At 41.5% G+C, this 23,910-nt stretch overlaps 2 protein-coding genes across 4 annotated transcripts in view; both read left to right on the top strand.

Moving 5' to 3' along the window:
• Nucleotides 1-5,124: 5,124 nt before the first annotated feature.
• Nucleotides 5,125-7,745, top strand: LOC110533109 (gap junction delta-2 protein-like). The gene has a single exon (XM_021617203.2). It carries the CDS (start codon nt 5,268-5,270, stop codon nt 6,387-6,389), a length of 1,122 nt encoding a protein of 373 aa, XP_021472878.1. The 5' UTR covers nt 5,125-5,267; the 3' UTR covers nt 6,390-7,745.
• Nucleotides 7,746-12,996: 5,251 nt separating this feature from the next.
• The window catches only part of LOC110533873 (unconventional myosin-XVIIIa), a 106,986-nt gene continuing 96,072 nt past the window's right edge, over nt 12,997-23,910 (top strand). For all 3 annotated transcript variants that reach the window (XM_036990257.1, XM_036990258.1, XM_036990262.1), the window contains exons 1-2: nt 12,997-13,148; nt 20,840-21,981. In XM_036990257.1, coding sequence (XP_036846152.1) covers nt 20,965-21,981 — 1,017 coding nt within the window. In that variant the 5' untranslated portion in view covers nt 12,997-13,148; nt 20,840-20,964. The remainder of the gene's footprint in view (nt 13,149-20,839; nt 21,982-23,910) is intronic.

Here is a 23,910-nt window from a genome sequence, read left to right on the forward strand (position 1 = left end):
TACCTGTTTCCTCCAGCATCTTCACAAGGTCCTTTGCTGTTGTTCTGGGATTGATTTGCACTTTTTGCACCAAAGTATGTTCATCTCTAGGAGACAGAACGCATCTCCTTCCTGAGCGGTATGACAGCTGTGTGGTCCCATGGTGTTTATACTTGCATACTATTGTTTGTACAGATGAACGTGGTACCTTCAGGCATTTGGAAATTGCTCCCAAGGATGAACCAGACTTATGGAGGTCTACAATTTTTTTTCTGAGGTCTTGGCTGATTTATTTTGATTTTCCCATGATGTTGAGCAAAGAGGCACTGAGTGTGAAGATAGGCCTTGAAATACATGTACAGGTACACCTCCAATGGACTCAAATTATGTCAAATAGCCAATCAGAAGCTTCTAAAGCCATGACATAATTTTCTGGAATTTCCCAAGCTGTTTAAAGGCACAGTCAACTTAGTGTATGTAAACTTCTGACCCACTGGAATTGTGATACAGTGAAATAATCTCTCTGTAAACAATTGTTGTAAAAATGACTTGTGTCATGCACAAAGTAGATGTCCTAACCAACTTGCCAAAACTATAGTTTGTTAATAAGAATTTTGTGGAGTGCTTGAAAAACACTTGAAAAACAACAAAGTTTTAATGACTCCATCCTATGCGTATGTAACTTCTGACTTCAACTGTACATTTGAAGTCTGTATCCAAAAGTATTATTGAGAAATAATTGAATAAAGCTGGGGAATTTAAAACCTTTTGGTCTTACCCAGGCCTTCTTTAAGACACTACAATGATGAGTCCAATATACTCTACAAGTACATTACATTTCCAGTGTGGGGCTCTCTGCTACTTCTGAAGTTATACATGTTTTGAGCACCACCAACACAGTGAATGGGCAAATGGATTCAAAAGGATCTGCCTCTGCTGGTCTTTTGCTGAATATGTCATCCAATTTATATGTATGAAATGGCAGTGGAGGAAAAAGTACTCAAATCTCATACTTTAGTTAAAGGAAAGATACCTCAATAGAAAATGACTCAAGTAAAAGTCAAAGGCACCCAGTAAAATACTACTTGAGTCAAATTCTAAAAGTATTTGTTTTTAAATATACTTATGTATCAAAATGTAGTTGCTAAAATATACTTAAGTATCAAAAGTAAAAGTATGAATCATTTAAAATTCCTTATGTTAAGCAAACGAGATGGTACAATTCTCTTGTTTTTTTAATTTACAGATTGCCACGGTCACACTCCAACACTCACTCCAACACTTTGTGAGTCCGCCAGATCAGAGGCAGTAGGGATGACCAGGAATGTTCTCTTGATAAGTGTGTGAATTGGACCATTTTCTGTCCTGTTAAGCATTCAAAATGTAATGAGCACTTTTGGGTGTCAGGGAGGGGGTTTATATGCATAGAGATATCAACATGGATATGACCCATTTTTGCATGGACATAGCCATGCAGCACAGTAGTCAACTAACTGGGTGGGGATTACAATGGGTTGGGAGCAGGGGAGAACGACTGCCCCCTCTCAAGAGATAAAGCCGTTCTTGAAGACAATCATGGTACTAATAATAGTTTCTAATACTCCAGATGTATGTCTTTGAACTGATTATTTAAAAATCTCATAAAGAAGAAGTTAAGGATAAATGAATTAAGTCTTCATATAGGAATGAATGGTGTCAATGGCGTTGTCCATTCATATATACAGTAATTAGTTGGGAGCAATCAGACAATGATCAGAGCAATGTCTTGCTATGATTTGTAAATGACTTTAAGCTATGTCACCGCCATCTAGTGGCCACAATAAATTAATGACACGCATAATCTGGTTCAGGACTCCAGCACTGCAGGTACATCACCAATATTAGCTTTAAACTTCTTTCAAACACAAAAGAAGAAGAATTGGACTACTTTAACATGGTTGTCACTCGTTACCAAAGCCACAAAGTCTATCGTAAAAATTAATAAAGACTAAAATGAGCTTTTTGGTCTTAATTTAAGTTTTGGGTTAGGCATAAGATTAGCTGTGTGGTTACGGTTAAGGCTAGGGTTTGGTTTAAAATCAGATTTTAAAAAGTACATTTTAGAAAGAGGTGGGGTTTAGACATAATTATGAATTTGTGTCTGTGGTAACTAGTGAAGACCCTGGAGATAGCTCCAATGGCGCTTCCCATGCTGTCACAGTCGCCATAATGGCACAGATACAAAGTTGAGACCTCTTTCCATCTCTATGTTGGTTATAGGTCATTGGTCACAGGTCTACAGGTGACCAGGAAGTGTTATCACAGGTGAGAGGAAAGAGTGTGCTTCTTACCGTCAGACTAAACCATATGGAATGCACCTCTCTTTAAGAACAAGCAAAAACAGATGTTTAGACATTTTTACAAATGTATACAAACAGAAATAGAAATACCTCATTTAAATAAGTATTCAGACCCTTTGCTATGAGACTCGAAATGTGCTCACATGCATAATGTTTCCATTGATCATTTTTAAATGGTTGAAGTTTGGAACCACCAAGACTCTTCCTAGAGCTGGTCACCCGACCAAACTAAGCAATCGTGGTAAAGGGCCTTGGTCAAGGATTTGACCAAAAACCTGATGGTCACTCTGACAGAGCTCCAGAGTTCCTCTGTGGAGAACCTTCCAGAAGGACAACCATCTCTGCAGCACTCCACCAATCCAGATTTTATAGTAGAGTGGCCACTCTTCAGTAAAAGGCACAAGACAGCTCACTTGAAGTTTGCCAAGGCACTTAAAAGGACTCAGACCATGAGAAACAAGATTCTCTGGCCTGATGAAACCAAGATGGAACTGGCCTAAATGCATAAATGCCATGCGTCACGTCTGGAGGAAACCTGGCATCATCCCTACGGTGTAGCATGGTGGTGGCAGCATCATGCTGTGGGGATGTTTTTCATCGGCATGGATTGGGAGACTAGTCAGAATTGAGGGCAAGATGAACAGAGCAAAGTACAGAGAGATCCTTGATGAAAACCTGCTTCAGAGCACTCAGGACCTCAGACTGGGGTGAAGGTTCACCTTCCAACAGGACAATGACCCCAAGCACACAGTGACTTCGGGACAAGTCTCTGAATGTCCTTGAGTGGCACAGCCAGAGTCCGGACTTGAACCTGATCGAACAGCTCTGGAGAGACCTGAAAAGAGCTATGCAGCGACGCTCCCCGTCCAACCAGACAGAGCTTGAGAGGATCTGCAGAGAAGAATGGAGAAACTCCCCAAATACAGGTGTGTCAAGCTGTTAGCGTAATTTCCAAGAAGAATCAAGGCTCTAGTCGCTGCCAAAGGTTCTTCAACAGAGTACTGAGCAAAGGGTCTGAATACTTATGCAAATGTGATATTGAACTTTTTATGAAAACCAGTTTTTGCTTTGTTATTATGTGGTATTGTGTGTAGATTGATGAGGGAAGAAAGTATTTCATCCATTTTAAAATAAGGCTATAATGTAGCAAAACAGGTCAAAAATCAAGGGTTCTGTATACTTTCCGAATGCACTGTACACCAAATTGACCCTAACCCAGCCTCATTAATAACAGCGTCATTAATAACATTAATAATAATTCTTAGTTTTATTGGTTAATTTGTGATTATTTCATTTATGATAGATGAGGTAAATATTATACTGTTACAATATTACATAACCTTTTAAAGTAAATAAGAGTAAAAGTAGGTATGGGTGTATAAGCAGTCGCACATGATTTGTTTTTATTCCAATTCCTCAGCTCTACCTTTTTTAAAGGCAAACAAATATCTATTTACGAATTAGTATTGTTGACAATTTTTCCAGCACGTTCTTTGAACTCTGTGCTTGTCTGAACGGCTGTTTAGAAAAGGTGCCCCCCATTGTGCATTTAAATCTTTGTCCCACTGTACATTGAACGCCTTTGTTCACATACAGTACAATGAGTGTTTCAGATGGAGTTAGGGAATATGTGTGGTCAGCCCATTCTCTCCTCATCCAGCTCAATAGACTCCATAACGTCCAACAACCAGCTCCCACTTCAAAGATAGTTATGCAGATTGCTTGCTTTGGCATTTTTCCAGATTTGGATCGGAAAGAAATACATTTTCCCAAGGTAAGTTCCTCCAGTAATCACTCATTAGGATTTTATTTTTGGACAATGACAGTCTGCAGTCAGTGTTTTCCTTTTCACTATGGACTGTTATTGAATAGGTTGAGTGGAGGGGTAGGCTACATTTACAAATGATTGAGATTTATACAATTATTCAGGTATTGTTATTATTAGTTCATGATGTACTGTAGTTTGTGTGTCTGTCAGGAATAATGTAGAGCAGTGTCTGTCAGGGATAATGAAGAGGGGTGTCTGTCAGGGATAATGAAGAGCGGTGTCTGTCAGGGATAATGTAGAGCGGTGTCTGTCAGGGATAATGAAGAGCGGTGTCTGTCAGGGATAATGTAGAGCGGTGTCTGTCAGGGATAATGTAGAGCTGTGTCCGTCAGGGATAATGTAGAGCTGTGTCTGTCAGGGATAATGTAGAGCTGTGTCCGTCAGGGATAATGTAGAGCTGTGTCTGTCAGGGATAATGTAGAGTGGTGTCTGTCAGGGATAATGTAGAGTGGTGTCTGTCAGGGATAATGTAGAGGGGTGTCTGTCAGGGATAATGAAGAGGGGGGCCGGCAGGGATAATGAAGAGCGGTGTCTGTCAGGGATAATGTAGAGCTGTGTCTGTGAGGGATAATGTAGGGTGGTGTCTGTCAGGGATAATGTAGAGTGGTGTCTGTCAGGGATAATGTAGAGGGGTGTCTGTCAGATATAATGAAGAGCGGTGTCTGTCAGGGATAATGAAGAGCGGAGTCTGTCAGGGATAATGAAGAGTTGTGTTGGTATTATGGAGAATAACCTATATTTAATTTTCTCTTTCTACATAATCATTTCATGTATCAAATTAAGCATTTTCTCATATTATTTAGAATATTCCAGATCCCTAATTTAAACAGCACATACTGTATATTGAGCCAAGTACATCTACATAACACAACACAGAGACATGTTCCAACATAGTCTACAGTATACTGTGTCTTAAGTATGTTGTGTGTGCTGATGGCTCACTCATTAAAGACCTTGATAAATTACAAGGAAATACGCAGGTTCCATCCATGTTTCACTGCTTCAAAGACTGTAGCACTAATGTTGATTTGCCTGTGGGGCATAATATTGTAGTGTGGTGGGTTCAACACACCATAGGCCTCTGCTGTTTGTTTTTCATCTGTGTTCCCCCAGGTTAAGAAATGGGAGACTGGTCCATTCTTGGTCGCTTCTTAACGGAGGTTCAGAACCACTCCACGGTGATCGGCAAGATCTGGCTGACCATGCTCCTCATCTTCCGCATCCTGCTGGTGACCCTGGTGGGGGACGCAGTGTACAGCGATGAGCAGTCCAAGTTCACCTGCAACACACTGCAGCCTGGTTGCAACAACGTCTGCTACGATACCTTCGCCCCAGTCTCACACCTGCGTTTCTGGGTCTTCCAGATAGTGCTCGTCTCCACACCGTCTATCTTCTACATTGTCTATGTGTTGCACAAGATAGCCAAGGATGAGAAGTTAGAGCCTGAGAAGATCCATGAGGTCGCCAAGCCTCCTCCTGCACGTGAAAGTCTCAAACATGTAGGGGTGGAGGATGGGGAATCCCTGGAGGCCAGCAACCGCTCCTTCAACCCCTGCTATGAGAAGGAGTGGGGCGCCCGGGAGGGGGGGTGTGTGGAGCAGAGCCTGCTGGAGGAGGACTTGAGGGAGGTGGGGAAGGATCCCACCGAGCTGTCCAGCCAAGTGCTGCTGACCTACATCATCCACGTGGTGCTGCGCTCCATCATGGAGATAGCCTTCCTAGTGGGCCAGTACTACCTGTTTGGCTTTGAAGTGCCTCAACTGTTCCGCTGTGAGACCTACCCCTGTCCTAACTGGACTGACTGTTTTGTGTCTCGTGCCACGGAGAAGACCATCTTCCTCAACTTCATGTTCAGCATCAGCCTGGGATGCTTCATCCTGAACATTGTGGAGCTGCACTACCTGGGCTGGGTCTATATTTTCCGTGTGCTGTGCTCTGCCTGCTCTACATGCTGCGAGCCAGAGAGGGACCCTGTGGAACTTGTGGACCTGTATCACAACCACAACCCTCTGCTGCTGCAGCTCAAACACTCCCTACGAGGCAGGGTGGTCCTGCAGACCTCCCCTCCCATGTCCCAGGAGAAAAGCAGTGGTGTGTTGCCCACCCACACCCCAGCCATCTCCTTCGAGACGGACTCCACAGTAGAGTGCACCTCCAAGAGAAGCCCAGATGAGAAAGAACGCACTAAGGCCAAACTGGCCAACATGACTAAAATAGGCAGAGGCAAGAAATCCTGGCTGTGAACTGTCAAACTGTGTATTTTTTCTTTCCCTTGAATATTCTTCTTTTGCTGCTTCTTCCAATCAACTGAAGATGGATTACAGTTGTTTACAGTAAGACTGCAAAAGTAATAGTCCTTTGAGTCTTTTGCAGTGAATCTTTAGAAATTCCATAGGAGTACCCATAGCCCGCAAAAGCATTGAACACTGGATGTGCTCACATTTCTGTGTGTACATGGGTAGAAATGATAAACTTTAATATGCAACCACTTTGGTGACTTGGTCGTTCCACCAATTAGGTGCCGTTTGAGTATTGAAAACAAATAAGAAGTTTTATTTCACCTAATTTTAACATTCTATCATAAAGAGCACATGTACAGCTTAATGAAAAACACATTTGCCCATTTCAGTAGGTTACATAAAACAAACGACTATAGTATGTGCCTAATAAGTGCCAAATAAAGTAACAAGGTTGACCGTAACAGGATTGATGATTTCATCTTAAATCAGCAATAAATCCCCTTGTGACAGGGGGAATGGAAGCTTGTTGTGTGCAACAGGGAGGGGCAATTGAATGCAAGCTTCACACAAAAATGTTTAATTGTTAAATCATTTCTGGCCTATCTAGGGTTAATAGGATTGATGTGTTATGCTGGACCTGCTTGATTTTCCACCACAAAACACCAGAAAATGGTCATAAAGAGTAGAACTGGCATTTACACAATGATTTGACTATGAGATCATGTTCAGTGTCTCTTTTGAATAGTTTAACCATACTCAAACAGTCCAGTTGAGATAACAGGGTTGACCTAAAAAAAATATAATCTTAAAATGAATCACTAATGACATAAAATAAATAATACTCTTCAGAAATGACTTTTCCAACATAACCAGGGCTTTATAATGATGGTGAAAACTTGGAGAAATGTTGTGGTTAAGTGGGTTAAAAATCTTCCTAAAAGTCACAGAGGATGCACAGAGGCACTTTAGTAAGTCTTGAATTCATATACAAAATCTGATTGATTTAATTTTCCATGTGGTCTGTATTACAGGGCACTTCATTAAATATAACAGGCTTTTATTTGTGCAAAACCTTTACTTAGAATGTCAAAGTGATGCAGAAAGCACTAATATTGTCGAACGACCCAACTATTCATATCACATCTGTAGTATAACCAATGAAATGGTTTCAAAAGGAAATAATACTTGCCACAATTTCAACATATATAATATACATTTTTAAAACTTTTTAACTTTAAAAAAAAAAACAATTTATCAAGTTATTATTACAAAAGTGATTTGTTGGCAGTTTTTGTCATAAAATGTTCTTCTTAGTACACTACCAGTTTTACCTCATGCTAATATCTAGAAAATCTAAGAGAAGACGGCCCCTTTCTCTTGATTAGAAGATTACTTTAGGAACTTTAACAAGGTATCTTGAGAGCAGGTGAGTGAGAGAATACCAGGAGTGTGCAAAGCTGTCATCAAGGCAAAGGGTGGCTATTTGAAGAATGTGTTATTTCATTGTTTTGATGTCTTCACTATTATTCTACAATGTAGAAAATAGTAAAAAGAAAGAAAAACCCTTGAATGAGTAGGTGTGTCCAAACTTTTGACTGGTACTGTAGATAAAAACATTTTCCTTAAAGTATATTTTTAGGGGGGGGTATACCGAATATTTGGTAAAAGATAAAGTCCATATTATGGCAAGAACAGCTCAAATAAGAAAATAAAAACAATGCATCATTACTTTAAGATCAGGTATGTCAAGATGGAACATTTCAAGAACTTTGAAAGTTTCTTCAAATTCAGTCGCAAAAACCATCAAGCGCTATGATGAAACTGGCTCTCATGAGGACCGCCACAAGAATGGAAGACCCAGAGTTACCTCTGCTGCAGAGGATAAGTTTAATACAGTTAAATGCACCTCAGATTGCAGCCCAAATAAATGCTTCACAGAGTTCAAGTAACAGGCACATCTCAACATCAACTGTTCAGAGGCGACTGCATGAATCAGGCCTTCACGGTCAAATTGCTGCAAAGAAACCACTACTAAAGGACACCAATAATAAGAAGAGACTTGTTGGGTCAGAAACATGAGCAATGGACAGAAACATGAGCAATGGACATTAGACTGGTGGAAATTTGTCCTTTGGTCTGGAGTCTGTTCTGGAGTCCAAATTTGAGATTTTTGGTTCCAACCGCCGTGTTTTGTGAGACGTTGTGTGGGTGAACAGATGATCTCTGCATGTGTATTTCCCACCATAAAGCATGGTGGAGGAGGTGTTATGATGTGGGCTGCTTTGCTGGTGACACTGTCTGTGATTTATTTAGAATTTAAGGCACACTTAACCAGCATTCTGCATTCTGCAGTGATACACCACCCCATCTGGTTTGCGCTTAGTGGGACTATCATTTGTTTTTCAACAGGACAATGACCCATCACACCTCCAGGCTGTGTAAGGGCTATTTTATCAAGAAGGAGAGTGATGGAGGGCTGCATCAGATGACTTGGCCTCCACAATCACCCAACCTCAACTAAATTGAAATAGTTTGGGAAAGAGTTCGACCGCAGAGTGAAGGAATAGCAGCCAACAAGTGCTCAGCATATGTGGGAACTCCTTCAAGACTGTCGGAAAAGCATTCCAGGTGAAGCTGGTTTAGAGAATGCCAAGAGTGTGCAAAGCTGTCATCAAGGCAAAGGCTGGCTATTTGAAGAATCTCAAATATAACAGATATTTAGATTTGTTTAACACTTCTTTGGTTACTACATGACTCCATATGTGTTATTTCATAGTTTTGATGTCTTCATTATTATTCTACAATGTAGAAAATAGTAAAAAATAAGAAAAACCTTTGAATGAGTAGGTGTTCTAAATGTTTTGACCGGTGGTGTATATGACTTGTTATACCTGTACTGTACCTGTAACCCCCCTTCTGAGAAAATGAAATTAAAAAGTTGGTCACAAAAAAACAAAAAAATGCCTTATAGAACTGGGAGCTCATTTCATAATCAAACACTGGTTTGGTAAATTCGATCTCCAGGATTTCTTTTGTCATACATTTTTTGGGGGTGTCATGAAGATGTTCTGTATGGTGTTAATTGATGTCATTGACTTTTAAATACTGTGTACCAGGCATCTTTCATCCCTGCCATTAATCAATGCTGTATAAAATCGCTACTGAGCTGATTTCAGCTGTGTTTTTTGCTTATCTTACTGACTTTCACAACAGATTCAGCCCTACTGACTGAGCTGAAACAATGTAATGTTATCATGATTGAGTAGATTATTGAATAAAATAATTCCAGGATAAACATTGGATACCATTGTGTTTTGTTCCATGTATGAAAATACAAATATAATCAAAACAGGCAAAGAACAAAGAAGGATATAGGCTACACCTACATATGAACTTATTTGGATATGAGGAACCAAATGCCATTCAACTTCAGTCCAGATGAGGATGCTATTGTGTTAAAAAAATCTGTTTTGTTTTCCCAATGGTCATCATGTGAGATATATAGCTTGCCAAATGAGTGTTAATTGTTAATATGAATCGACATAAAAAAAATTGAAATTATAAAATTAGCCTATTAAATTGAAAAACAAATTGACAAAGTTTGGAAGCATGGCTAAAGTAGCCTAGGCCTATATTAACACTTTTGACATTATTACTTTAATATGACATTAAAGTAGCCTAGGCCCATATTAACACATTACATTATCACTTTAGTATAATGCTCATTACGTCTCCTCCGGTCCCCGTGGTATTGGGATTCTCCTGGCTCCAGCGACACAATCCCCTCATTGACTGGTCTGCTGGTGCCATCATGGGCTGGAGCCAGTTCTGCCACACCCATTGCCTGAAGTCAGCGCAGACTGTCCCGGGACGTCTTCCTGTTGGCTCGGAAGTTGCCCAAGACCTCTCCACCATTCCCACGGAGTACCAGGACCTCTGGGAGGTGTTCAGTAAGGCTTGGGCCACTTCGCTTCCGTAGCACTGACCATATGACTGCAGAATTGACCTTCTCCCAGGCACCACTCCGCCCCGGGGACAACTGTACCCTGTCGGGTCCGGAGACCAAGGCTATGGAGACCTACATCGAGGACTCCCTAGCTGCAGGGTTCATCCGTCCTTCTGCCTTCCCTGCCGGCACAGGGTTCTTTTTTGTGGAGAAGAAGGACAAAGCCCTGTGCCCATGCATCGACTACTGGGGTCTCAACGACATCACGGTGAAGAACCGCTACCTGCCATCTCTGGGGCCACCGTGTTCTCCAAGCTGGACCTACGGAACGGCTACCACCTGGTGCGGATATGGGAAGGGGACAAGTGGAAGACTGCCTTCAACACGTCCAGCGGTCACTACGAGTATATCTAGTCATGCCAAATGAGCTTACCAATTCCCTTGTTGTGTTCCAGGTTCTGGTTAATGATGTTCTCCGTGACATGTTGAACCGGTTTGTCTTTGTCTACCTCGATGACATCCTCATCTTCTCCCGCTCCGCCCATGAACATATGATCCATGTCCGACAGGTTCTCCAACGCCTCCTGGAGAACCAGCTTTCTTGGTTACATCATCACCGCAGGGATTGTACAGATGGATCTCGGAAAGGTGAGAGCGGTGGTTGATTAGCCCCAGCCTACGTCCAGGGTGCAGCTGCAATGTTTCCTGGGATTCGTCAACTTTTAACACCACTTTATCCGGAGTTACAGCACCCTGGCTTCCCCACTGTCTGCACTCACCTCTCCCAAGCTTCTGTTCACGTGGTCCCCAGCTGTTGACCGGGCCTTCTGGGATCTCAAACATTGCTTCACCATAGGTTCCATCTTGGTTCATCCTGACCCATCCCGCCAGTTCGTGGTGGAGGTCGACGCTTCGGATGTCGGAGTGGGGGCTGTCCTGTCCCAGCGTTCTGCCCTTGACCTCAAGTTACATCCCTGCGCCTTCTTCTCCCACCGCCTCAACGCCACGGAGAGGAACTATGATGTGGGGAATCGTGAGCTTCTGTCGATAAAGATGGTGCTGGAGGAGTGGAGGCACTCGCTGGATGGGGTGGAACATCCGTTTATTGTGTGGACTGACCACAAGAACCTGAAATATCTCCGCACCGCCAAGCGCCTCAATTCCAGGCAAGCTAGGTGGGGCTTGCTGTTCACCCGGTTCAACTTCTCTCTCTCATAGAGAGAGAGAAGGATCCAAGAATGTCAAGCCGGATGCGTTATCACGCCGCTATAGCCCCACTGTTTCAACACCTTGAAGAACAATCTGGCCTTAATGGCCGTGTACTCTTTTAAACTTCACCTGGCACAGCCAAAAGAGGACTGGCCACCCCTCAGAGCCTGGTTCCTCTCTAGGTTTCTTCCTAGGTTCCTGCCTGTCTAGTGAGTTTTTCCAAGCCACCTGCTTCTACATCTGCATTGCTTGCTGTTTGGGGTTTTAGGCTGGGTTTCTGTATAGCACTTTGTGACATCGGCTGATATAAAAAGGGCTTTACAAATACATTTGATTGATTGATTGATCTAGCTAACGTGAGCTAGTCAACATGTATTGCTTCTGACATGCCACAATCCTGCTTGCTTTACTTCTGACAGATATTTAGGTACCGTAGCTAGCTAGATAATAATGGTTTATGACAATTGCAATTTAGTTAATTTAGTTAATTATCTAAGTGTAAAACTGAGAGTCTGGCTGTAAAAAGCAGCTAGCCAACTCAACATTATCAGTTGTAGCCAAGCTAGCTAGCTTGATACTCAGTAACGTGACCTTATCATGCTTTTCTGGCCAACTGGACATTCCTCTCGCCCATCCCGGTCGACTCCATCTTGTCTCTTGGTCTTCTTCTAGGTTCAAAACTATATGGCTGTAGTCCGGTGCCTTATTGTCAAAAGCAACCCAATCGTAACACAGCCACCTGGTGCAGGCAGGGAGTCAATGGCTCAGTGTTCCAAAACTGTTCACCTGTTTCTACGTCAAGCATGTTTCTTTGTGTGTTTTTATGGTGCACGTGCAGCACAGCAGCATATAATAGATTTTACCTCCAATTTCCCCCACAAAAGTTACATATCATATTGATACATATATGCGCTACATATTATTGTTTGGGGAGTGCTATTGTGAAACATGGCCTTTAAACCTTTAACATGTTCTGTCATATTGAATGCAGCCCAGGCAAATGCAATTGATCAATGTGCCTTAGCATTGATCATCCAAAGTTGTTTCAGATACCAACCACATATGTTTGCTTGACACCCCGCCGTTGTCATATTGGAGGAAGAAATACATAAATAAATGAAATAATATAAATGAATAAAATGAAAGAAAATGGGATGAATTATTTAAATAATTATTTATTTACGTGTGCAATCATTCATTCATTCATTTATCTATTTATATGTGCAATCATTAACTGATTAATTAATCTATATATATATATATATATATATATGTGCAATCATTCATTCATTATTTTATCTATTTATTTGTGCATTTATCTATTTATTCATATATGTATCTATTTATGTGTGCATTTATTTATTTATTCATTTAATTCTAATTATGGCAGGTTTGGTCCTCCATATGATCCCTCTGTCCCTATAGTCTAATGTCCCCAAACAAGCCGGTAGGGGTCACTGCAAACCAACTGACCCTAAATCATGCCTCAATCGACTGGACTGCCCTGCAACGGCAGACACTGCAATAAAACTGCTGAAGCTACTTACAATCTTACTCAACCCTTCATCGGACTGCTCACCAACACTAAACCAGCATATCACTGAGCGGTGAGTAACTTAATATTCGTTTTTATTTTGTAATTAGACCACGGTGTGTATGCTACATCTTTCTGCTCTCGATTAAACTGTTGGTCATGTGAAGCCACCAGTGTGATAAAGAATGAGGGCAAAGCAGCTTAAAGGGAGCGCATTATGACCAAGCTGTGACTACAGCGACAATAAACTCTCCACAGTGTTGGATACGAGTAGGCAATAATTCAGCAACAATGTATACATTCCTGTCAGGAATATGTTGTTGCAGGTATAACCGAACAGCCCAATGCACAGACGTCCTTTTAACGTCTAGTTTTGATTTACAATTGGTTGAGTTGTCAATTTAACATGTATTTAACGTGATCTCAACAAAACGTGTCACCATGTCATTGGATTTAGGTTAAAAGTTAGGTAAAAAAAAAAAAACGAAATGCCCTTTCGTTGACATTTTGCAAATTCAATCAGTTTATCGCGTTGATTCAACACCTGGGTGGTTACATTTATGTTAATTTGTTTATAATTCCCACTAGATATATGGCTCGCATAGGCTATAGGCAATCATATCGCAGATAATATATGCTACTGTTCATATTCAGTTTATAGGCTATCTTTTTGTTTTTAGATAGTGGTCAAATTTGTCCATGCATGACTGCTTCTCATAGCAGTGCTGTGCGGCACGAGAAGCATTTTGAGGAGGGTCAGTAGCCTAGTTTGTGTAACTTTATTGATATGCCCATGTACATTGGAGAATGGCAGTGTCTTATTTATTTTTGTCAAGTGTGGTTTATCAATGTGTTGCAATAGTAAAGAGAACGCTATCCCCACTAATTCACTGACAGCTTTCAGCTGCAGGGTGTGGTTGGAGTGAGGTGGTCAGGAAGGGAATGGCTTCTGATTCAGCAACCTGATTGGAAGATGAAGATCCATACATGATCCAATATATGATGCTTTCAAGACAAATGGGAACTCTGTATAAAGGAAGGTCAAATCATGACGTCTGTGATTTTCAGGTTGGAAAGTCAGAGCTCTAGAAAGATGGATGACCGTTCAAAATGATTTTTCCCAGTCGGAAGTCGGAGATATCCGAGTTCCCAGTTTTTTTGCGATTATAATTGATTAAGATTAGATAAAAGCCAGCACACTCTTTGGCCCCTCAGGACTGGGACTGTACCGGTGTAAAGGGAGTCTACTTCGGAAACCCTGGTAACTTTTTCTTCGGGCACATTAGGTTTCAATGAAGGGTCAACAGGGACACACTCTCTGACACACTCTCTTTTCCCTCCCACTTACAACTTGGAAAGAACATTACTTGTGTCACGTCAATGGAAACTTACAAAAGTCATATCAGCATACCAACTTGTTTTGGAAACCCCACAGTAATTTGCCTGAAATTGTGGAACATCACTTGTAAGTGTAGTGGTTTTGAACAGTTTACTGACAGAAAAGAAGCAACATTGTTATTTAATGAAAGCCAGCCTCCAACACATTTGATACCTTCGCTACAACAATGGTGTCTGGTTGCTTCTACCTAGCCCTTGGTGACTAAGTTAATTGACACATTGAAATGCATTGCTGTGTAAAGCTGACCCACTCACAGGCCCTGACAGTTTAAAGGCCAAGTGCAGTCAAAATTCTGTTTTGTATCATGTTGTACAACAGCCAATGGAAAAACATTGATTAGTGTTATTTCCTGATAGTTTCTAGTTGAAAATAGAATCTACACAGGACCTTCTAAACTGCGGGTTTGCATGGAGTTTCGGCTTTCCATGGTGACATCACCATGCAGTAAATTGGTTAGTAGACCAAAAAGAAAGAGTTCCAACCCCCTCTGCCAATAAAAGCATGTTTTCAGTTTTCTCCTCCCCACGCAGACCACTCCCAGACAGTCCTAGCAAAATGTTCACTTGAGAAAGAGTTTTTTGTAAAAAAATGTTTTGCCAATTTTAATGGAAATATATTAGTTAGGCACTAAATTGTTACTGGGAAATGAATTGAAGTTAATATTAAAGCCGCTGCATTGGGTCTTTTAAAATTTGACTTGCATGTTCATGAGAGTACTTTCTATATTCCAGCATAATATACTATCTTTAAATTGGAAGTAACTGCAAAAATAAGCTGTTATTGGAAAAGAGGTTTGGAACTCTCTTTTGTTATTGGCCTATTAAACCAGTTAAATATTAAGTCCCTTGTTTAGGGGACCTGCGTGGTTCTGGTACCGGTTCCGACTGACATTTTTGCTTATAAATGGATCTGTGGACACCGTAGATCATAATTGCTTGCATTGAGCGGTAGTTATGGTTCCCACGGACACAGATGTATATCCAAAGATTTTTACAACTAACCCAAGATAGACCACAACCTGTTGTTTCCAATGGGAGCAAATTAATCATATCGGGCAGAACAATCAAGGAGCAGAGCCAAGCACGAGCTAACGAGAGCCTATTAGCGTGTTCAAGCATCTATTTCCATTAGGGAACACCTAGTCTGTGAAGTGCGCATGTGCAATAACTCAATTAGCCCTTGCACTTCTAAACAGCACCCTTTTTTAAACTTTGGGAAAGGGTGAAGTATATAAAAAAACTTAGTCCACTCTGTTCGTAACAGATATTCGTTTTGAGAACAGAACTGTATTGAGATCAAATGTTTAATCGATGAGAAAATGAGCAGAATGTCGACCAAAATCCATCTTGCTCCGTATTCTCCAACTGCCGGCCACTGGGCTTCCTCTCATCACCATAATTGGTGCTGTGTGGAAATGCCAACCGGATGCTTCAGATTTATACATCCGGTGAAACATCGGGCTCATTGCAACAATTATGGATATACTAACAAGATACTTGTCTCTCATCCCTAACAATGGGAGTTGTTGTCATCATAGAGGCACTGTGGGCTGTCAAGTTCCTGCCTATTACTCTATTTGGATTGGTGGATACATCTCATTATTTTAACATTTTAAATTCAATGAGGGCTGTTAACGTCAACTCTCTGTATTCAATGGAGAGGGAGATGCTATACTACTAGCCTCGTGTCATGAATATGCATAGCCCTCTCGAGACAACTCATATATGAAGTGTTTTTTTCACAAAGTTCCCGGGATGTCACGTGTGCTACTTATATCAGTACACTCGTAACAACCTTAGCCGTATGAAACTTCTATTCAATCAAATAAACCTCACGTAGCAAATAAGACATTTTAGATTTTTTTTGTTGACCAAATTTGACTCTCTTTGACCTCCATACAAAAACTCCTCACTTGGGTACCGGAAGAAACCTAGCAATGCCACCTGCTATAGTTGGGCCTCTCAGCTTGTATCAAAATAACATCAAAAGTAAATTTTATTGTTTGTGTTTTTAGCGTTTTGGCCTTTTTCCTAACATTGACCTAATTATTCTAACCTGCTTGGTTAATTAAAGTGAAATCTGATGATACATTCACAAAAGCTGGATTCATTCTAGCCATGAACCTTTTGGTTGTTTTTTCGCTTAGCCTCTTCCTCTCTGCTCATTGTCTGTCTGTGGGTATAATTTTCTCTGAAGTATGACGTGAACTCTGACACCACTTGAAGATGGGTGTCTCTCCTACAATTACATTCTCTCTTCCGACTGTCCATTAAACTCTTAAGTGTAAAGTCCCCATATTTGGGGACCCTATTCAATATAGTCTAGTATGAGAACGGTAGCCCCTATCTGCAAAAGCAGTGTGTCTGCGGAAAGCTGAGTATCTTGGCTATTGATCTGTACCTTCAAATCTTTGTGACTTACTACCATGTATGGACATACTAATTTATAAGGGGAGGCCGAGCTGATGACCTCATTTAAAGTGGGCTGAGACCTACATTCTGGTTAGTGTTGTGAGCATAAACAAAATAAACACAGAATACAGTCATACACACTGAAAGCCGGGACTCCACAGATCATGAGGATATCTTATTTGTCTGTCTGTCACCTGCTGTTATTGATCACCAGCCCCGAGGGTCAAAATGTTTATTTTACACAAAGTTTTCACCAAACAGTAAACATCTTACAAGGTAAGCTTCAATTTGGTCTGTGTTTGAGCTAAAGCTACATGGGGGTAATCATTAGGTTGGTAGAAACAAATCTAGCATATTGCCAATGTTATCTGATGATGTATGACTTAATGGCAACATCGAGCGTCCACCGAATGACTCTTTGCACGTCTGTAGGCATCCATTACACAGGGGATTGGCTACTATGGCACCTTGACAGTCTTGTAGCCAATGAGAAAAGCTTTCCAGGGATATACAGTTGACCTGGGTGGAACAAAGCAAGGCTTAGAACCTTTATGCGTAATGCAAACTATTGCTACCTGGCTCAGAGATGAGACGCACCGAGCACACCTCATTACATTGTAAACAGATTTCATCGCTTTAATTTCATCGTTTTAGCATAAAAGATGGCTTCTCACGGGGGAATAAAAAGGTAAAAACTAAGAATATTGAACAGGAAGCTAAAAAGAAGGCAGCTATGAATAAGTAAACAGACATAGAAGCTTTGAATAAAATACTGGGGTCGGACTCGGATCAGGGGAGCGATTTGGACAACAATGAGGATTTGGACTTGGCCGACGAAGATTGCTTTCGAGAAGGATCCACTTTTAGATCTGTAAGCAAATTATTTTCATGACTTTGTATAGCTAATTTACTATATGTATTTCATTTTTTATAAGTTGTCTACTTTTTGTGCTTTGGATTTAGTTTACATTAGCCTATGTAACAAGTCATTTCCATGTTATATAATTCCAAAGTAGTTATTGTCTATGTTTCATATTAGTTCACTGTTTGATGTTCTATGTTTCATCCTGGTAACTTTGGAGAGGCCACTAAACTCTCATGGCTATTGTTTATTTGTGGTTCTCACCTCTGCATTTGTCTCCAACGTGTTACTCTTTGCATTGTGTGACCTTCTTCGTGAGTCACTGTACAGATAAAGTTTAGTGATGAAACATACACCCCCTTACAGATGTTTCAGCTCTACTTTACCACCTCTGTACCGGGGATGCTAATTAGTAATAACAAGTATGGGGACATGAAGCTGCAGGGGGAAGGAAGATGTCCTGGAAACCTGTCACCATGGGTGACATGATCAACTACATTTCCTTGGTGATTTACATGGGACTGGTAAATGTATCAAGACTAGTTGACAACTAGAGTCCCCACTCTATCGGTTCACGTTCCCCACCTCCATCATGAGTGAAAAACGATTCTTGACCATCAACCGTACTCTTCACATGAGTGACCCACAAAAGGATCAGGGAATGTCCAGAAGAAGGGGGCTGCAATCGTCTTGCAAGAGTCAAGCCCCTTTATCATGACATGGTGGAGGCATGCAAAACTTACTTCCAGCCTGCTCAAAATCTATCTATAGATGAGCGCATGGTTGCCTCATTGAAGCAATATATGACAAATAAGTCAACCAGCCGATTCAGCCTCCGACTACACATGGAACTTTTTCATTTATGAAGGCAAGGCGATAACACCCACATAACTAAGGGCCTTAGTTATGACTCTGTCATGCAGCTGATGGACTTCTCCTTACTTGGCAGTGGGTACAAGCTCTTTGTGGATCATTTGTATACTAGTTCCATACTTTTCATAGACCTCCTGAACAAGATAAGAGCCTGTGGCACCATTCATCCGAACAGAATCTTTTCCCCCAAGACCAAGGTAAACGACATGACCAAGACAGTGGAGAGGGGGACCCTATGTCGGATCAGGACTAACAAGCTGCGTTTTGTGAAATGTAAGGACACTAGAAGAGTAACCATGCTCACCACACAGTATAAGGTATTCAATAACAACCATGTCTCAAGGAGGGGGGGAAATGCCAATGGGGCATGGGTGAGGAAGAATGTCCCTATTTCTGTGAAGGACTCCAATGCCATCATGAGGGGTGTCGACCTATCTGATGCTCTGATAGGCTACTACCAGGTCCTCCACAAGACCAGGAAGTGGTAAGACTTTTTTTGACCACTTTGTGGACATTGCTACAGTAAATGTTTTCATTCTCTACAAGCAGATGGCCAAAGCAAAAGGTCAAACCCGTCTCCTGGTTGGCCTTCTGAGAGCAGCTGGTGTTGGAAATGGCTGAATTGGAGGCCCAAAGCAACCACTATCCAACACACATGCCAAAAGGAAGAACTGCAAGCATTGAACAAAACACAGGAGGGAAAAATGGGGAAATGCCAGATCTTCTGTTCGAAATGCCAGTTTGCTTTTTGTTTCCTGGCAGAGACTATCACGACATGCACAAGAATGGTGAAAGTGAAATCTAATAATTTACACCTGTGATGTAAAACAAATGCCATTTTGTAAATAGTTCAGCTTATTTCTATTTTTGCACCTTCTTTAATAAAGGACAATTGTGTAACCAAGTTTGTTTGATATCTTTGATATATATATTTTTTTAATGTATACTTGATCTTGTGTATTCTGAACTATGTAACTCCTATCTTCTGATCATTTCCTCATCTCCCAGATGTCTTTCCAAGTTTTTGCATGTCAGAACCATGTAATTACACATGAATAGCTGTTATTTTTGGGTATGTCTAGTTAGGTGGAATGCTACAACCCTACTTCCCAGAGACTGACAAAGCACACGTCTGCAATCCTTACATGGTAGCGCAGCAGGTTTCATCACTAGCAGGTCCATTTTATAGCCAACTTGATCAAAGTCATCTAAAATAATTAATAGATTTTAAACCAAAAACAATTTCTGTTTGTCATAGACAATATTAATATGAGATAAAAGGAACTCTCCTTTTATCTCATTAATATTGTCTCTCTATGACAAACAGAAATGTTTTTTTAACAAGTTCAGGAAGCCAAGCCAGAGCTCGGTGTGACGTTCAAAACAGTTGGGGCAGACATTTTGATCAAGAGAGATCTTTAGAAAATATGCAAATATGCATTTTACATTTATAAGGAAGGTGGAATCTTACACTTGGCCATTTTATAATTTTATTATATTTAGAAAGCTTAAGTCACTTCAATCCTTATTCATACAGTTTTGTTCAATAGGCAATACATATAAAATATCTGTATCATATTTGTACTGTGTAGCTTATGTCCTCAAAAGTGACTACACCTCAGCAATTTAACACATTTTTACAAGAAATATGTTTACTTTGGTGTATGCAGCAGTACTAGTTATTGTTTATGGCCCTGTTATGCTAAAAGATTACTTATGGGGATTACTTAGATTACAATTTAGATTACATGATGTCACCTGGTAGACAACTTGCTTCCCACAAAAACTGGCAGAAATTGAATGTAGTCATTTCAAACAGCTCTTACACTAAAAGGGCATGATCATAATTTTCACATGTTCACTGTATCATTCCAACCTCAGTGTGGATACACTGTATATAAAACACAGGACAATCATGATTTTGCCTGCACTAGGCCGTTAACATACTTAATAAAGACATTGGAAATAACTATTTCACTCGTATTGTAATTATAGGTCATATTTCATAGAAATCTGGACAGCTACTTTAAATGAGCCTAGACATTCCCGGGTAACAAACACTCTCTTTGATGAGTCATCGTCTCTAGCCATGGGCATGATCTGTAAGGATATCTCATTGCCATTGTATTGGATGATTGTTGGATTATAATGGCCTGGCCAAATACTTACTTGATTGTCTCTTCTCTCCTCATGGCCCCTCTGTTGATTACATTTCAAAGTGTCACCCAGATGTTTCCATGACCTGGGTCAAACGCGTGAACTGATACTACACTTGTGTATGGAACCTCCCCTGGTGTAAACTGACACAAACCAACCTTGAGGGGGTTGCTATCTGGAGCCAAATATGTTCCATCTAATTAAGAAAGACAAGGATGAGAGGAAGAAGGAGAAAAAAGACAGGAAGGACAAAAAGGAGAGGATGTCCCAAGCAGAGCTGACGAGCCTGGACGAGATGAGCCAGAGGCGGGGCTTCTTCAACCTCCACCGAGGAGGCTCTAAGAGGGACTCCAAGGTCAAGCTGGAGATCTCCAGCCCCATCCCTATCAAGGTGGCTAGCAACACAGAGCTCAGCCTTACTGATCTAGATGCTGATCGCTTCAGTAACCGTGGCAGCATGGTCCTGGACCTGGGCCAGGTGAGTGCAGCCAGCTCCAGTGATGACATCAAGGGGGAGGGGGGACAGGACCCCCATCGCATCTCTGTGAAGGAGCGGGCCGCCAAGTTCGGTGGTCTGGCCAAGCAGAACTCCCAGGTGGACCAGATCATGAAGCCCTTCTCCTTCTCCCAGAGGAGCAAAGAGGAGAGTGCCTCTGAGGCTTCCACACCAAGCTCAACTCAACCATCTCCCCAGTTAGAGGACAAGGTGTTTGACACCTACCACAGACAGGGTTCACAGCAGCATCCCCAGGTCCGCAGCAGGGCTGGGAAGAGGGTTCACATCCCAGAAGTGGTGGAGAAGACCTTCCCTGCAGATCTGCGACTGCCTGGCGTCATGGCTCCACCTATGCCTGAGCCCAGGGAACTGGAGCTGCAGCGCCGCAACACAGGAGACTTTGGTTTCTCCTTGCGCCGCACCACCATGTTGGACCGGAGGTCTGACGGTGGGGTCTACCGGAGGGTGGTCCACTTTGCTGAGCCTGGAGCTGGGACCAAGGACCTGGCGCTGGGTCTGGTGCCTGGAGACAGGTTAGTGGAGATCAATGGGCACAACGTGGAGAATAAGAGCCGGGACGAGATCGTGGAGAAGATCCGTCAGTCTGGGGACTCTGTGAGGTTAAAGGTTCAGCCCATCGTGGAGCTGAGTGAGCTGAGCCGCTGCTGGCTGAGGAGCAGTGAGGGGCTGCGCAGGGAGGCCTACGATGTAAGTACTTAATTTATCTTGCCTTTTTAACCTTTTCAACCAAGGTGCTGCCAGTAATAGATTCCACATATCAGTGGACTCTGCTGAATGCTGATGACTGTGAGTCTGTACCTGAGAGAATTTGTGAAGGGCCTGTTGGAAAAGGCCAGTTCCTAATGAGGAAGTGTGGGTATCTTATTTTCTTACAGGTTGAAAACTGCACTGCACATGCTCTGTGCTGCTTTTATCATAAGTTTCTAAACACCATTTTTCAGCAATCTATCAAACTCTATCACTACCCTTCCATTGAACTGAACTGTGTGTGTCAGGAAGAGTTGACTCTGTTTCTGGACCTGTATATCCAGTTGATGTCTAAATACTGTTTAAGTATATAGTTGTCATTAAGATAAGTAGTGTTTACCTTCCACACTTGTCTCACCTGGGAATGTGAAGCATGGCTGTACAGCCCCATACTGAGTGGGGTTTCTCATGTTTGGCATTCGTCAGCAGTGATGCCTGCCTCTCAGTTAGGAAACCAGTAAGCACAGTACTGCAGTGCCTTCAGAAATGATTAATCCCCTTGATTTATTCCACATTTTTGTTTGTCTACTACCTGAATTCAAAATCGATTCAATAGGTTTTTGTTCTCATCTTTTACACACACTACCTCATAATGACAAAGTGAAAACATGCTTTTAGAAATTTTGCAAATGTATTGAAATGAAATTCACGTGTCATTTACATAAGTATTCACACCCCTGAGTCCTACTTTGTAGAAGCACCTTTGGTGGCGATTGCAGTCTTTTTGGGTAAGTCTCTAAGAGCTTTGCACATCTGGATTGTACAATATTTGCAGTATTACTTAAGTGCCTTGTTGCAAGCAGGATGCATGTTTTGGAATATTTTTATTCTGTACAGGCTTCCTTCTATTGACTCTGTCATTTAGGTTAGTATTGTCAAGTAATTACAATGTTGTTGATCCATCCTCAGTTTTCTCATATCAATACCATTAAACTCTGTAACTGTTTTAATCTCTGTGCAGTTTCCTTCCTCTCCAGCAACTGAGTTATGAAGGACAGCTGTATCTTTGTAGTAACTGGGTGTTTTGATACACCATCCAAAGTGTAATGAATAATTTTGCCATGCTCAAAGGGATATTCAGCGTCTGTTCACACATCTACTAATCGATGCCCTTCTTTGCAAGGCATTGAAAAACCTCCCTGTTTTTTGTGGTTGAATTATGCGATTTGTTAAGCACATTTTTACTCCTCAACTTATTTAGGCATGCCATAACAAAGGGGTTGAATACTTATTGACTCAAGACATTTCAGCTTTACATTTTTTATAAATAAAATAAAACATCTACAAGCAAAATTCCACTTTGACATTATGAGGTATTGTCTGTAGATCAGTGACACAGTGTCAATGTGATACATTTTTAATTCGGGCTGTAACACAACAAAATGTGGAAAAAGTAAAGTTGTGTGAATCATTTCCGAAGTCACTACATTGTTCCACAGTCACCTCACAGAGAGAGTTGACACATTTCTCTCTGTATGCCGGGTGTCTATCACAGTGCCATCTGTTTTTTAAATTTTTATACCAAAGCCCCATATACTACCCACCACTGCGACCTGTATGCGCTCGTTGGTTGGCCCTCGCTGCATATTCGTCCCCAAACCCACTGCCTCCAGGTCATCTATAACTCTCTGCTAGGTAAAGCTCTGCCTTATCTCAGCTCACTGCTCACCATAGCAACACCCATCCGTAGCACGCGCTCCAGCAGGTATATTTTACTGGTCATCCCAAAAGCCAACACCTCCTTTGGCTGCCTTTCCTTCCAGTTCTCTGCTGCCAATGACTGGAACGCATTGCAAAAATCACTGAAGTTGGAGACTTATATCACCCTCACTAACTTTAAGCATCAGCTGTCAGGCAACTTACTGATCG

Source organism: Oncorhynchus mykiss, chromosome 10 (assembly GCF_013265735.2).
Source record: "Oncorhynchus mykiss isolate Arlee chromosome 10, USDA_OmykA_1.1, whole genome shotgun sequence".
Taxonomy (NCBI): domain Eukaryota; kingdom Metazoa; phylum Chordata; class Actinopteri; order Salmoniformes; family Salmonidae; genus Oncorhynchus; species Oncorhynchus mykiss.

Bases quoted from the DNA above. Each gene is read 5' to 3' on its own strand.
- LOC110533109 (XM_021617203.2), top strand. From the start codon at position 5,268: ATGGGAGACTGGTCCATTCTTGGTCGCTTCTTAACGGAGGTTCAGAAC.